Below are 16647 nucleotides of genomic sequence, written 5' to 3'. Positions count from 1 at the left end.
CCCTAAAAAGCAAATAAATAAATACTAAAAATATAATTAAAAAAATAAAGGAATGAGAAGAGTACAAGCATAACTGGAATGCAGGTGAGCTGGGTAGATCCCTGCCTCCTTAGGGGTCCAGGCCAAGAAGAGTATAGAGAGGTAAAGATACGCTCCAGAGCACAGAAGACAGTCAAATCCTTACAGGTGCACAGCACAATGGCTAACACATGGTAAATGCTGAATAACATAAAATAATGATTGTGATTGCTCCTCCTGTGAGGAGCCTGCTCAGACCTCAGTGTCCTCCATCCACATTGCTCTTCATCTGGCTTCTGTCTCTATCTCACCATCTCTCTTTCCTCCCCCTGGTGCTGACGTGCCTGCTTCCCTGTGTTTGATTTTGTGCTTTCAAAGGCAGGGACCCGCCTTCTTCATCTTCAAAATCCTCAGAGCCAGGTGCAATGACTGGGACATCAATAGAGTCAGCAAGTGTGCCGGTGGGAAGAAAACCTGTTTGGTTTAGTGATGTTGTAAAGAAAATGAGAACTGTCTGAAATGGTGTGTTCTTAATTCCCCTAGAAAACACATATTCATCTGGAGATGCTCATAGACCTCTCGCACTTGGGATTGACATCAAGGTCACCCTTGTAGTTAGTAGGATGCTTGAAAATTAAAGTTACATTTGTGCCCTTCCAATTTCCTGCGGTGGGCATGATAAACAAAACAAAACAAACCACAACCCAGACCTCAGGGTCAGACAGACCTTAGCCTGCATTTCCTCATCTGCAAAATCATCATCACTATTACCTCTTGGGCTTCCTGAAGATAAAAGAGTAATGGATATGCAAGTGCCTCAGACTTAGGGGACCCTGGCTAGATGGCAGTTTTCCTTTTCAACAGAGGCTCAGGATCATTGATTATAATTTCATTATTTCATTTGTGAGTCTTCCTAGGGTTTGTGGGGCCAAGAGTTGTGAAAACACTCAGGACAGTTGGGGAATCACTTAGGATGAAATGGCTTAAAAGCTGGTCAATAAAGGGAAAGAATTAAGTGTTTATCCTGCCTTTCCTATATGAGCTGGACCACTGAGCAGCCAAATAATAAGAAAATTTCAAATTTTCTTTTTTGGGAATTCCCACAATGGCGCAAAGGAAACGAATCCAACTAGGAACCATGAGGTTGCGGGTTTGATCCTGGGCCTCGCTCAGTGGGTTAAGGATCCGGCATTGCCATGAGCTGTGGTGTGGGTCGCAGACGCAGCTTGGATCTGGCATTGCTGTGGCTGTGGTGTAGGCCGGCAGCTGTAGCTCTGATTAGACCCCTAGCCTGGGGACCTCCATATGCTGTGGGTGCAGCCCTGAAAAGACAAAAGACAAAAAAAAAATTCTTTTTTAGGATATTTCAGCTGGTGTTGAAGGAATGAGAGAATATCACCCATTTGCAATGTCTCATGAACCAACAGATCCAGTCAGTATTCAGCAATGGCTGCTTAAAATCACCCCAAAAAACTTGCAAAAAATGATGGAACTCAAATTTGGCCAAGCCCTGAGTACAACTGCCCATTTAGAGGAAACAGTGTAAAACTGGGAAATGGCAAAAATCCATATTGTGGGAAACTCTATGACACAATTATGTTTCTTGCATAAAAAGAAGAGAAATGCACAGAAATTTTAGATTCAAAAAAAATCAATAAAATGTATCAACCAGTCAGAACATATAGACCCTACTTGGATCCTGATTTTTTTAAATTATTTTAAAGATAACCATTATGATGTTTATGAAACAGTTGGTGGGGGGGATCTTATGATTTATCTTAAACTAAACTTTTCCTTTCATGATGTGCATTTTGCTCTCTCCTACCCAATGTCATTCTCCTGGATAAAGGTCATAGAAAAAAAATGAAAAAATTAAAAGGAATTAGATTACTTGTAACCCTTGAGGGGCCTGGTTGAGACTGCACAGGGCCCACTTACCATGTCTAGTAACTAAAAAACAGAAAAAAAACCAATCTCAGCTGAGCTAATCCCCTCTTCCCAAGAAACAAACAAACAAAACACACACACACACAAAACAGAACTTTAAGCCAGGACAGGTCAGCAGGCAGGGTTTTCTGGGGAGTGGTTCCAAGGAAGAAAAGGCATTTGGGGAGTTCCTGTCATGGCTCAGCTAGCTAAGAGCCCAGTTAGCATCCTTGAGGATGCGGGTTTGATCCCTGGCCTTGCTCGGTAGGTTAAGGATCCAGCATTGCTGTGAGCTGTGGTGTAGGTCGAAGACGTGACTTGGATCTGGCATTGCTGTGGCTGTGATGCAGGCTGGCAGCTGTAGCTCCAATTGGACCCCTAGCATGGGAATTTCCATATGCTGCAGGTGTAGCCCTAAAAAGAAAAAAAAATCAAGAAAAGGGGTTTGGCAAAGAAAACAAGGGCAGAAGGAAAAACCACCCCCAACTGATCAGCGCTCTGGGCAACTGGTTTGATTTTTCTAGGACTTTTCCTAACATACCTTTGAATTATCTTCCTGAGGGAAGTATTTACCCATGGTTCCAGGTTCTGTTAGTCAAGGGCTACCCAATGGGGATTAGTCCTCAAGCACTTCTGTGTTTGCACATGAGTCAAAATGGCTGCCATGGTCCTAGTAGTTGTTCCCTGGGGGATGGGAAGCCCCAGGGAAGAAGGTGAAGTCTTCTGGTTACCATAGCAACAGCTAGACTGACAGATGGGCAGGCAGGACGTGAGGCAGAGGGCTAAAGATGGCCATTACAGGGACCACGCTAGCACACTGCTAAACCACACATGCCCTGTCCTCCTAGCTTGACAAATCACTTTCACAGTGGCCTGGAGGCCAGGTACAAAATGGGTCTTCCCAGCCCCTTTGAGTTCAGCCTCAGAACATGGGGGCCTGATGAAATTTGCTTTCTGTCCCCCATCCATGGCCTGCCTCCTTCTCTTCCCAGCCCTGGGTACACCCCATGTCACAGGGGGCTTTTCACATGTGCGTGGGGATACTGTGTCCACACCTCCAAGGTCCATTCACTCATCCCTCACAAGCAGCTCCTCCTGCACCCCCCACCCCCGCAATGACCTCGTGGGAAGATGGACCTGGGAAGAGGCCCAGGAAGGCTGTAGAGCTAGTCCACAGTCTCCTGGGTAGAGAATGGGGGGGGGGAGTTCTGGGCACCCAAATCATAGTCTAGAGCAGGGAGCAGAGTTCTGGGTGGTCACATGCCCTTGGTCTCATGAGCAATGGCTGGAACTGGGGTCCCCCTAACCCTTACCCCAACCCTAAAGCATTCCCCAGGCTGGAAACCCTAGTGCTCAGGCCAAAGCCATTCCAGTTCTTTTCTTTTCCATTTCCTTTTTTCTTTCTTTCTTTCTTTCTTTCTTTTTTTTTTTTTTTTTTTTTAATCTTTTTAGGATTGCACCCACGGCATAGGGAAGTTCCCAGGCTCGGGGTTGAATTGGAGCTACAGTTGCCAGCCTACACCACAACCACAGCAAAGCGGGATCGAGCTCTATACCACAGCTCATGGCAATGCCAGATCCTTAACCCACTGAGCAAGGCCAGGAGTCGAACCTGCGTCCTCATGGATACTAGTCGGGTTCATTACTGCTGAGCCATGACAAGAACTCCATGCCAGTTCTTTTCTACCCACTGACTTCACATGATCAGGCTCTGGAGTCACACAGATCTCTGTCAACCCTGGTTCAGTATGCAAAGCCATACCGGGGACTGCTCACTGTTCAAATTTCTTCACTGAAAGAAGAAGGGAAGGGGAGGCCATTGCGAGGATTAAAGGAGGCAATATTATGCAAGCACCCACTCTGTGCCTTGCGTGTCAGAGCCTCCACAATGACAGGTCTATGATAGGGCCAGAAATGCTGCCTCCATCTGGTGGCACCTGGGGCCAGAGTTTGTGCCCAGGGTGGAGGGGACAGCTGAGGAGGCTGAGGGAAGCAGCACAGACCGGAGGCAATGAACTTTTTCTGTTCGATACAAAGAAGAGTCTTGATCCCACCGGACTGTAAGGTCCTTGAGGACAGAGCTTCATATTATTTGGTGATAAAACCCTAGCTCTTAGCATAGTGCCTGGCACACAGTAAGTGCTCAGTAAAAATGCACTGGTTGGATGATTTCAAATTGAGGTATTTCTTTTGATGGGAGACTCATTTCATATATTTACTTCAAAGATTCCACAGACATCTCAAACTGGAACCATTCTCTTCCTCGGACCTGCTCCTCCTCCAGTTCCCAACCCAGTCCAGCCTTCATGGCAGCATGACTCCCTCTTCCTCACCCCTTATACTTGGCCTCTCACCATGTCCTGTGGGTCCACCCATTTGCTAGTTTTTGAATTATTTAATTTCCCACCACAAACCTAGTTCAGGCAACTGTTCTCTCTCCCCTGAGATCCTGCAGCACTTGGGGGCTCACATCACACCTTCTTGTGTTCCTTGAATATATCCACCCCAATGTAGCCCAAGTGGCCTTTACACATCTAACCACATCCCTGCTGGGCTCAGAGTAGAGCCCAAACCCCTTGACACCACCTGCAGGACCCTCTGGTATCCATCATCTGTCCCACTAGACTTTAGATCCTTGAGAACAGATCTTGTCTAATGTTTCTTTTGTATCTCCTGTGGTCAGCCAGAAACTTCCTAACTTACATAAATGAATACAGGTTTTAAAAAACAAAATGATTTTTTACCTATTGAGAAAATTATAAAATTTAAAATGGTAGACTTAGAAGTTCCCATTGTGTCACAGCGGAAAGGAATCCAACTAGTATCCATGAGGATTCAGATTCAATCCCTGGCCCCCCTCAGTGCGTCAGGGATCCAGAATTAACATGAGCTGTGGTGTGGGTCACAGACATGGCTTGGATCCCGTGGCTGTGGCACAGGCTGGCAGCTGCAGCTCCAATTCGACCCCTAGCCTGGAAACTTCCATATGCCGTGGGTGCAGCCTTAAAAAGAAAAATTAGAATAGAATAGAATAGAATAGGTAGAAAAAAAATAAAATAAATCTTAAACTATCAGACATCGGAGATGAACAGGGACCATCTGAGCCATAGCTGCCCCTCCCTGAGTAACTCATTTTGAGCAGGGACCAGATCCACGTTGGGTATTTGATGCAGTGCTCTGAGCTCTTTGCATCGACCTTCCTTTGATATGAAATTAATTTAGTCCTGGAATGAGTCACTGGGCTATTTTTGGAAATTGCCATCTTTCTCTGGAGTGGTCTCTACTGACTTCTCACACATTTAAGCCAATGCTCAAGGGAACCTGTGTGCATTTGTTTCAGAGAAACTGTCCTCAGACTTCATCTTCCTCCTGGAAGGTTTTGGTCAGAACTCATACAACTGGCCTGTCTTTGCCTCCATCACACCAGCCGGGCACTCACATAAGCTCTCTTTTCCTATCAATCAGAGGAACACCTTCCAAAGTTTGCCAAAGGGACAGTACTCAGGGTCAGATTTCTAACACCAGAATCATGCCATCAGCAGGTTTTTTTTAAATCTATTTCTTTGCCATCACTGAGTCTCAATTTAGCCAGCTTTAAATGGAGAAAATCTTTGTAAATATCTGCTAAGTTTATTGTGAGGATTAAATTAGATGAAATGTGTATTGGGATTAACATTATGTTATAAAGTTTTTATAAATGTCAAGTATTTAGGCTTTTTATGCTATTTAAAAAAGTTTTATTGAAGTATAGCTGACTTACAAGGTTGTGATAATTTCTATAAAACAAAGAGATTCAGTTGTACATATATGTTCTCTTTATGCTTTGTTTGCAAACAAGATTTGAGGGAGCTACTAAAACATGTGCAAACTTAAAAGCTAAGAATAAAGTGCATAAGAGACTAGAGTCAAGAGGGACATTGCATCATCAAAGAGAATCATGAGGGTTTTAGGGTTTTTTTTTTTTTTTTGGCTTTTTAGGGCCACACCTGCTGCATATAGAAGTTCCCAGGCTAGGGGTCCAATCAGAGCTACAGCTGCCGGCCTACTCCACAGCCACAGCAACACAGGATTTGAGCCGTGTCTGCAACCTACACCCCAGCTCACAGCAATGCTGGATCCTTAACCCACTGAGCGAGGTCAAGGATTGAACCTGCATCCTCATGGATACTAGTCAGATTCATTTCCACTGCACCACAACGGGAACTCTGGGTTTAGCTTTCTTACGTCCATTTGGCCACTCATTTGGTCATTTGCTGGTTCAGCACACAGCTTCGAGCAGATCTTGGCCAGCAGCATATACAAAGGAGGGAAAGGCCTTGTCTGTGCTTCAGGCTGAGAAGAAGGGCCCAGAGGGATCCAATTAAAACACAGTGTGCAGGAACCATGGGAGGAAACGGAGGAGGGCACGTGTACCAGGACTTGCCTGGGGGAGTCGCCCCCCCCCCATATGCACTGGGTCTGCAGCCACTTCCTGGTCCTGATGACACATCTGCTTGGTATTCATGTTTCAGCAACCACCTTTGGGCTGCATGTGACAAAGCGAGAGCATGGCGAAGATTAGCACCCAATACTCCCACCCCACCAGGAACCACCTCGCGGTAAGGACCACGGACAGAGATCTCGATCACATTGAAAATGGCCTCAGCAGGTACGAAAAGCTTTTAATTTCATGTCTAGAATGGGTTATTCCCATAGCTCCTCTAGACGACGGGGGAAAGAACTCCTTAGCCTGTGGACAGGCACAGGCTGGAGTGCGGGGGCTGTTCACAGCACTCCTCACTCCATATTTCATGTCCCTGACTCCTCATAACCCACAGGGAAGTAGCTTTTATTCTCATTTTGTTTTACTTTATTGTACTTTTTGCTTTTTAGGGCCACACCCGTGGCACATGAAGTTTTCAGGCTAGGGGTTGAATCGGACCTGCAGCTGCCAGCCATGGCCACAGCCACAGCAACTTGGGATCTGAGCCACATCTGCGACCTACACCACAGCTCATGGCAACGCCAGATCCTTAACCCACTGAGCAAGGCCAGGGACCGAACCCACATCCTCATGGGTACTAGTCGGGTTCACTATTGCTGAGCCATAATGGGAACTCCTTTTATTCTCACTTTAGAGATCTGGGGAAAAGAGGCTCCAAAAGTTATATAGCTTCTGGAAGGCAAGAAAATGAAGATTCAAATGCAGCAAATTAGATTCTACTGTAAAAACATTCCCAAATTCTCACACTTTCCCACATACATATCAAATATTTACTGGCTCTGTCTGTGCACTAACCACTGTCCTGGGCACTGGGGACAGAGTCCAAATCAGATGTACTGTCCCTCATTTTCAGGGGATGGCCAGGATTCCTGCCAGGTTCATGGACCTTTGGGGAGCTAGCCGTGACTTGCCAGCACAGCCATTAGCCCCATCAATTATGCCCCAACACAGGCAGCCGCATCGAAATCTGGGGCCCTGGGTTCTACATTGAGCCCTGTTTCCTAATGTACCAGTAGACCTGGGAAAACTCACTAGCCCTTCCATGCCTCCATTTCTTCAGCTGCAAAATGGAGCAGCATTCCGAGTTCCCATCATGGCGCAGCAGAAATGAATCCGACTAGGAACCATGAGGTTGCGGGTTCGATCCCTGGTCTCGCTCAGTGGGTTAAGGATCCAGCATTGCCGTGAGCTGTGCTATAGGTCGAAGACTCGGCTCTGATCTGGTGTTGCTGTGGCTCTGGCGTAGGCCAGCTGCTGCAGCTCCGATTAGACCCCTAGCTGGGGAACCTCCATGTGCCACGTGTGCAGCCCTAAAAAGACAAAAAAAAATGGAGCAGCATTCTTTTCCAAGTTGCTGGCATAATAGTGAGGAAATGGAAGTGAACCTATTAGAGGCAATGCAATGCACTAAATTTTTCTTTTTTTCTTCCTTTTTTTTTTTTTTGCTTTCTAGGGTCACATCTGAGGCATATGGAGGTTCCCAAGCTAAGGGTTGAATTGGAGATATAGCTGCCGACCGACACCACAGCCATGACAACTTGAGATCCAAGCCGTGTCTGGGACCTACACCACAGCTCACGGCAACACCAGATCCTTAACCCACTGAGTGTGGCCAGGGATCAAACCCTCATCCTCATGGATCCTAGTTGTGTTTGTTAATCGCTAAGCCACAAAGGGAAACCGCACACTTACATTTTTATGTTTCTCAAATTCTCAGTGAGTCGATTGAATTGAAGGGAAAGAAACTTTATTCCCAATATTTACCTCATTGTCACCCCACACATATGATACTGTAAACTCCTCCCTCCCATGAAAACTGCATATTATCCAATGGCCAAAAATGCAGTGGCAGGGAGTTCCTGTTGTGGCTCAGTAGAACCCAACATGGTGTCTGTGAGGATGAGGGTTTGGTCCCTGGCCTCGTTCAATGGGTTAAGGATCCAACATTGCCATGAGCTGTGGTCTAGGCTGGCAGCTGCAGTTCTGATTTAACCCCTGGCCCGGGAACTTTGATATGCACTGGTGTAGACCTAAAAAGCAAAAAAGAGAAAAGAAAAAGAAAACTGGCTCTGATAAGCTGCTCACCAGCTCCAAGCTTCAGGTTCCTCATCTGCCAAACATACTAATCCTGACCTCAGAGGGCAGTAGTGAGGTCAGAGCAGGTAAAGCTCTTGGCACAGCCCCTGGTAGGCAGTAGGTCGAAGATGTGGCTGGGATCCGGCATTGCTGTGACTGAGGTGCAGGCCGGCAGCTGCAGCTCCAATTCATCCCTAGCCTGGGAACATCCACATGCCACAGGTGCAGCCCTGAAGAGCAAAAAAAAAAAAAAAAAAAAAAAAAACAACCCAGAAAATAAACAAAACAAAACTGGTTGCCAGATTAGTACATAGTCCCATGGAAAAATGCTTCCTTCATGAGAGAAATGTGCTTTATCTCATGCAGCCAGGAGTGAGTAACAGATAGAAGTTTCCAGAATGGTTCCTTAGCATCACCACGAATTGAGTTCAGACTGGAGGTGGAGCAGCCTTTGGCCCCGAGTTTGGGTCCAGGCCTCTCCTCTGTGTCCCAGAGCAACCAACCATCTGTCTCTTCACAGACTGGTTCTCCCTGTAAGATTTCTTTAAGCAAAGGGCTTCGGCACATACAACATAATATTTTTAAAGTTTCAGATTGCTATTTGGGGGGAGGAAATGGTGTTTGCACAAATCTTTGCCTAGATAGTCCACTCCTTTTAGAAAGCTTTTGGGAGAAATAATTGTGAATGTGCGTCTTCAAATATTAACCACTCTTTATTCTCAGTGATATCCAGTGTTGTACTGGTTACCTGCGTGTGGGTATGGTCCTTTGCTGGGAGCCCCAAAGAAGGAAGATGCCCCCCCTTCCCCGATACATCTTTGTTCCCAGGTCTTTCACTAAATGAGAGACCCAGGTTTCTGTTTCTCTTTTTCAATTACTGGGCTTGGAGTTCCCGTCGTGGCACAGCGGAAACAAATCCAACTAGGAACCATGAGGTTGCGGGTTCGATCCCTGGCCTCACTCAGTGGATTAAGATCTGGCATTGCTGTGGCTGTGGCATAGGCCAGCAGCTACAGCTCCCATTAGACCCCTATCCTGGGAACCTCCATATGCCTCAGGTGTGGCCCTAAAATAGCAAAAAATAAAATAAAATAAATAAATAATTGGACACATTTTCCTAGTGAAGAGTCATAAGGAAGGGTGAAAATTTTTTCATTTGAACCCAAAAAATTTGTTTACCCCTTGAAAGTAGCAGAAATCAAAATGTCTTGAGTTTTGCTGTTTCTATTTCGCTCTGATCTGTTGACTCAGGTATCTAAGAGCGGTCTGGCATATTTTTGCAGATGAGGCAGTAGAGAAAGAGCTCAGAATCTGCTACATAAAATTGCCGTCAGGATTTGAGGGTACCCCAAACCCTAGATCAATCTCCTGGTGTAGCTATTTTAGGTGAGCTTCTGGGCATAGGGTGGAGTCCTACCAAAGAGGAGACTTTTTCATGCTGCTCCCTGAGCAGAGCCCAAAGCAATTATCACAAAAGAAAACCATTTTCAACCTGCTTCCCACAGGCCAAAGACAAAAATGCAGTGACTTCAGTTCCCTGGTCACAGGTGGCCTGGGCAGTACCTGCCTGTCACTCCAGTTCCTCAGGGCTTGGGAGGAGGAAAAGAAAAATAAGGTATCAAGAGTTTCTGTTGTGGCTCAGCAGAAATGAACCTGACTAGTATCCACGAGGATGTGGGTTTGATCCCTGGCCTTGCTCAGTGGGTTGAGGATCCGGCATTGGCGTGAACTGCGGTGTAGCTCGCAGATGTGGCTGGGATCCCATGTTGCTGTGTCTGTGATGTAGGCTGGAAGCTACAACTCTCATTTGACCCCTAGCCAGGGAAATTCCATATGCCAAGGGTGCAGCCTGAAAAAAGAAAAAAAAAAAAGAAAAAAGAAAAGAAACAAGTGGTGGGAGATGAGTGAAGAAAAGCCCTTGAACTTACTTTATCTTAAGACTCTTCTTCCTGGCTACATGTGCCTTTCTGGACTTGGGTGTTTGAACAATACTTTAATCAGGGTGAAGTCACCAATTTTTCCTTTATTTCCTTTTTTTTGAAGACCAGGAAACTTAAATTCAGGGAGGGTCAGTGAGCAGCCCAGAGCACACTGAGCTAATAGGTGCTAGGGAAGGGATTTGAATCCAGGCCTCCCCTTCGCTCACTGCTGCCAGCTGCAGGCCTTCTTTGAAACCCTGGGTGAATCCTGCCCCCTGCAAGCCACCTACCACAAGCCCTGATGCCACGGGCCCTGATTCCTTGGCCGCTGATGCAAATAAATCTGGTCTCAGGATGTGCCCTCACATAATTAACAGAAACCAGATTCAGCAGTGGTGCTGGGCCGACTGCTTGGTGCCTGGAGCTCCCTGAGGAGCCACTGGTGGGGACAGAACACCTGCATCCTGGAACTGCCTCCAGAGCTGCCAGACACCCATGTGACAGAGCAACAGGCCAGCTGTCAGTCACCACCTCCCACTTCCACTCCCCACCCCCACACCAGCCAGCTGCGTGGATCCCGGGGCTGGAGGGATGGACTCCCTCATTCCCCTGCGGCCTCCTCCTGTCATTTACCTGGGTGCCTTGTACCAGGCATCCCACCTTTGTAGTAGGCAGGATATTAGAAGGGCAGGGGGACTGTGCCCTCCTAAATGCAGCAGGGCCTCTGACATGGTCTCTAATCTGGATGAATAACAAGAGTTCCCATCATGGTGCAGTGGAAAAGAATCCGACTAGGAACCATGAGGTTGCAGGTTCGATCCCTGGCCTCGCTCAGTGGGTTAAGGATCTGGCGTTGCCGTGAGCTGTGGTATAGGTCGCAGACATGGCTCAGATCCTGCATTGCTATGGCTGTAGTATAGGCTGGCAGCTGTAGCTGTGATTGGATCCCTAGCCTGGGAACCTCCATATGCTGTGGGTGCAGCCCTAAAAAGCAAAAAAAAAAAAAAAAATCTGGATGAATAAGGATGAAGTGTGAGTGGTCTCTTATGGGTCTAGAGGAAGAATTCAATTAGATGGTTTGGAAATAAAAAGCCACATCTGCCCCCCTCCAAAAAAAGGGACCTCCTGTTGTGGCTCTGCAGATTACCAACACAACATGAGGACACAGGTTCAATCCCTGGCCTTGCTCAGTGGGTTAAGGATCCAGCATTGCTGTGAGCTGTGGTATAGGTCACAGATTCGGCTTGGATCCCATGTTGCTGTGGCTGTGGTGTAGGCCAGCAGATAGAGCTCTGATTTGACCCCTAACCTGGAAACCTCCATATGCCGTGGGTGCGGCCCTAAAAAGCAAACAAAACAGAACAGAACATACCCACAGAGTGCAGCCAGGGCAATAAGAGCCATGGATATCTCTTGTGGAATGCCACAGGTCTCAGTCCCCAGCCATGTTCTATTCAACCTTTGCTTTAATTAGTGCCATATGTGAAAATACAGAAGGCGGATTTATGGAGTGGGTTAGAGCAGGCTTTAAAATGCAATGGAAAAGCATTCAAATCTTGGCTTTGCCACTTGGCTGTGTGACCTTGGAAAAGTTACTTAACCTCTCTGAATCTCAGTGCCCTCTCTTATAGGGTTGTGATGCAGATTAAATGATAAAATGTACACAGCTGGCATACAGTAAGCAATCAAATGGTGTATAGCTTGTGCATCTATGATTGAGACAGACCCTGCATACCAAGTGTCCCAAAACATCAAGTGACTCAGATAAATAGGAGGGTCCAACATTTTCTCCCAACAAATCAGTTGTACGTGCATAAGATTGGGCCTCTGGCTTAGCAGCAGTGCGTGTTATAAGACTTTGGGTTTGGGATAATGGGAGTTGGTAACAGGTTCACTGAGAGCAGGGATTGGGCTCCAGCAACAGTATGGTGGCCTCAGTCTCTGTTCCCAGTCAGACAAGAATACAAAAACCGGAGTTCCCCTTGTGGCTTAGTGGGTTAAGGACCTGATGTAGTCTCCGTGAGGATGTGGGTTCCATCCCTGGTGTCGCTCAGTGGGTTAAGGATCTGGCATTGCCACCAGCTGCAGTGGAGGTCCTAGATGCAGCTCGGATCTGGCATTGCTGTGGCTATGGCATAGGCTGCAGCTGCAGCTCTTATTCGACCCCTAGCCTGGGAATTTCCATATGCCCCAGGTGTAGCCCTAAAAAGGGAAAAAGAAAGAAAACAGAAACCTGCTGACTGGAGAATGACCATGACGAGGAAGAAACTTGAACCTGATAAGGAAAGATGACGATGAGAGGCAGCACAGGTGTGAGAGCTGTCCCACCATGGAAGGTGCTCATTTAGAAGATGAGATTGCCTGGCTCTGAGTAGTTCCAACAGAAAAAAAAAAAAAAAAAAAAAAAAGTATCCTGGATATGAGAACACTAACGGGGAGAAGCTCCTGGCTGTCAGAGCTGTGCAGAAATGGCTTGGTAGTGAGCTCCCCACTGCTGGAGATGGCTGGGATGTTGCAGAAAGGAGGAGGCAGCAGCTGGGATGTGGGATTCTGACATCTAATCACACACTGGGGAGGGAGAGAGCCTTGACCCTGACATTAATTCTTGCTTACTTCCTCGACTGTGTTGCCACCTTGTTAAGAAGGCTGATTAGGTCAGAATGGATCACGTGATAGAATTAATTTGTCCTGCCTGGGCTCTTCAAGACTTGCAGAATGAACTGCAAATCCCTAGAGGCCAATGCCTGGGTGGCTTTTAATCTGGCTGATCAAACATCAGCCCTAGGCAGTTTTAAAAGAAAGGGAAAGAAAGGAAAATATGCCCTAGCACAGTGGTCTTATTCCAGGAAACTCAACAAATACCAGGCTCTGCTGCTGCTCAGCTGAGCAGTGGGACCCTGTCTTCTATGTGCTCCTGCTTTCTGCCCTGAAGCACAGGTGAGGTCCCTGCCCCAGGTACCTCTGCATTGCAGGGGACAGAGGTTAGGGCTTAGCAAAAGGGCATGGCAGAAGTAGACTTTCATTTGAAAGCACTAAACAGGACTTCTCTTGTGGCCTGGCAGTTAAGGATCCAACATTGTCACTGCTGTGACATGGGTTCCATCCCTAGCCCAGGAAATTCACATGCCCTGGGCACAGCCAAAAGAAAGAAAGAAAGAAAGAAAGAAAGAAAGAAAGAAAGAAAGAAAGAAAGAAAGCAAGCAAGCAAGCAAGCACTAGACAAATTCACATGAAGGACTAGGCCAATTCCATGCAATATTCCAGGACCTTCCTCTTTAACCAGTGGGTTCCTCCAGCACCCACACACTGGGACAGAGGGCTAGGGAAGGCCTCTTGATGAGGGTGGCATTCAATCCAGCCTTAGAAGATAGGATTTCAGTAGGCAGAGATGTTTTGGAAACAGAATCCTTGTATGGAAATAGCTGTTCTGGTTTCAGATGTGGGCAGGGGACCTCCCCCTACCTCAGTGTGGGGGAGGGGCTCTAATAAGGACCATTTCCTGCCGCTCGACCTAGGCCATGGGTCAGGCTTGCCATGAGGGAGAGGCTATGTTTATCCTAAAAGTCGGTATTTGCTGGATCCCCCTGAGGTATGACTCAAGTGGAGAGGCCTGGGGTGAGGATCTGGGACGGCACTATTTAAGCAGGACATCTGCTTGACTCAGTCTCCAGTGAAACCAGGAGGTGGATGCACTTGAAATCAATTTCACTTGCTTCATATTTGATTCCCCAGGACCCACTCGCCAGGCGAGGAGATATCTGCAGAACTGCAGGAAGATATCGCCATGGAGACCAGAGGACTGGCTGAGTCCAGGCGAAGCTCCTTCACCAGTCAGAGGCCAGCCAGGTAAGTGACCATCTCAGCCCTGAGCTTGGGAAAGGGGAGACGGAGTCAGAGAGAAGGTAGATAAGTGTCAGGAAGCTTTGGTGGCTCAGGTGGGGATGCAGATTTGGAGAAGAAAGGGGGAGGAAAAACGCAGCCAGAAATCTATCCATGAGGAATTTCTGGTGGGTCCGGTGTTCGGAGCTCAGCAAAGTCTAAACTGCCTTTATCTGCAATTGCTCTAGTAAAAAAATGATCATGAGGTACTTGCTCTATTCTGCAAGAATTCATTAAAAAAAAAAAAAAGCCAACCAAGAAAGTTTCAGAAAAGAATTCAGGAAAAAGACCAGCCAGCTGTGGGAGACAGTTGGGTGGAACACGGCACCAGGTAGATGGCAGTCATGGGTCTCTCTGAAACAGCCTCTGGCAGGTCCTCACTTGTTGGTGTCTAGACTTCATAGCCCACGTCCCTGCAAAAGCATTTGAAAGATTAACTAGGCTCCGAGCCCCTACCCTCTTCTGACATCTGTCCTCTGGCTTCAGTAGCTATGGCACCTGGAGGAAGTCACTCACCTTTCAGGTCTCCTCTAAAGATGCTTCTTGCAATGCGAGGGTGGCAGGGGAGCCTGCTGATGACTCACGATGGGCACGCAGCAAATGCTGGGCTCCATTATTTCCTTTCACTGACATTGTTACCAAAGCCACAGTTGCATACACATATGGGTTCAACAGTTTCGGCTTAAGATTATTGCAAAAAATTACTTTATCTAGTTGTGCTTCAGGCTGTTCATTGGGGAGAATGAGTTATTTCACTAGCCCCTGGTGGCTGGGCACAGAAGTGATTTCCAGAGTTTCTGCCAGACTAATAAATTACCGTCTTAAGTCCTGTTGATGGTAAGGAACGCTTGAAGCCAGCTCCCACTGAAGGGGTCAGGCTGGGGCAGTGGCTGGGACAAGCTGCGATTCAGTCCCCCTTGTGGAAATGGAGCTGGTCAGGCTGGTGAACGGAGCTGGAGGCTGCCACCGTCTCTCTCAGCACTTCATCATCTCTGTGCTCTCTCTTGCCGGCCTCCTCCGTTTCTGCTCTCTGCTCGCACCTCAGCAGGCACAGGCTGAAAATGGCCTTCGCCCTAGGATCCTGAGTTGAAACACCCAAGCCCATCTTGGGGTGGCTTTTAGTTCAGAGGCTTACGTGACTTGCTGTGGGTCAACCATCCAACCCCAAGCCTGTTGGCAGAGGCTGGATCAGAAAGCATGACCTTGGGTCCACCCACTAGCAGGGAGAGGATATGGGTGGGGGGTCCGTGTCAGGAGCAGAGAGGTTGGACGGGACAGGCACCTGCATTCCTCTGCAGCAGCAGCTGTAAGCATGTCTATTTCCCTGTTCTCTGGCTGTTCCTTTGCTATGATATAGTCACGGTCACAAGGGGGTGATGGGGATCAAGGTTTGTGACAGTTCCTGACTCTGTGCCAGTTTGCTCAGAACTGGTTTTAGTGGGGACAGTGCAGTGACGGTCCCTGGAGATGCCAACTCAGGGGAACCAGATGCCAAGAAACAAGAGTGGAGTCTCTCTTCCTGTGTCTGAGCCACTGCCCTGGCCAAGATGAGGAGTCAGGAGGCAGGGCTGAGGGAGGGTTTCTCATAGAAAACTGGAGCTAAGATGACCTCTGGGGATGTGGATGCCCAGGCTCAGGTGCTTGGAGGGGTCTGGGTCCAGGAGAGATGTCAAGAACAAGTTGCCAAGGAACTCCTGCACAAGCCTGGGGAGAAAACACGAGTTTGTATAAGAAGTAGTTCCTATGACAAAAGTTGGGGAAGAACCTAAGTTGTATCTGGGTGCTTGTGCCTTTACACCCTGCTCTGAATTTTACCAATGTTTACAAATTGTATTTTTTTTTTTTTAACTGTCGCTAAGCTTAGTAGTCATAACAAAGAACTCTGCGTGGGGCAAAAGGAAAGATGAGCAGAAAAGCTGGCTAATGCCCCAGTGAAAGGATCAGGCCTCTGATGGAGTCTAGCTGTTAAAGGGACAAAGCCATAATGAAGACAATGTCCCTTGTGGGGGAAGCACTGTCCCAGGGGAGGGAAGAAAAGGCTATGGCGAGTGACGGTGCAGACCTGAGGGGGGCTGGGGCCTGCCTCCTGCCGGCATCTCTGCCTCTGCCCCGCCCCTCCCCTCTGCCCTCCCTGCCTGTCTGTGCCCTTCCAGGTTGTCACGTCTCATCATCTCACTGCGCGCCTGGGCAACCAGGCACTTACACCGTGAGGATCAGAGGCCGGACTCCTTCCTGGAGAGTTTCCACGGAGCCGAGCTCAAGGAGGTGTCCAGCCGAGACAGCCATGCCCCATCCAACATGGGCAGCCAGGAGCCGCCAGACAGAGGGAGAAGGTAAGGTTGGCAA

The 16647-nt window shown here is 47.7% G+C and overlaps 1 protein-coding gene across 3 annotated transcripts in view; it reads left to right on the top strand.

Moving 5' to 3' along the window:
* CNGA3 (cyclic nucleotide gated channel subunit alpha 3) overlaps window positions 1–16647 on the top strand; it is a 49927-nt gene that overhangs the window by 12873 nt on the left and 20407 nt on the right. For all 3 annotated transcript variants that reach the window (XM_047781498.1, XM_047781496.1, XM_047781497.1), the window contains exons 2-4: window positions 6456–6592; window positions 14155–14268; window positions 16455–16634. In XM_047781498.1, coding sequence (XP_047637454.1) covers window positions 6492–6592; window positions 14155–14268; window positions 16455–16634 — 395 coding nt within the window. In that variant the 5' untranslated portion in view covers window positions 6456–6491. The remainder of the gene's footprint in view (window positions 1–6455; window positions 6593–14154; window positions 14269–16454; window positions 16635–16647) is intronic.

Source organism: Phacochoerus africanus, chromosome 5, assembly GCF_016906955.1.
Source record: "Phacochoerus africanus isolate WHEZ1 chromosome 5, ROS_Pafr_v1, whole genome shotgun sequence".
In the NCBI taxonomy this organism is placed as follows: Eukaryota; Metazoa; Chordata; class Mammalia; order Artiodactyla; family Suidae; genus Phacochoerus; species Phacochoerus africanus.
This window is presented reverse-complemented; position numbering and strand designations above follow the sequence as displayed.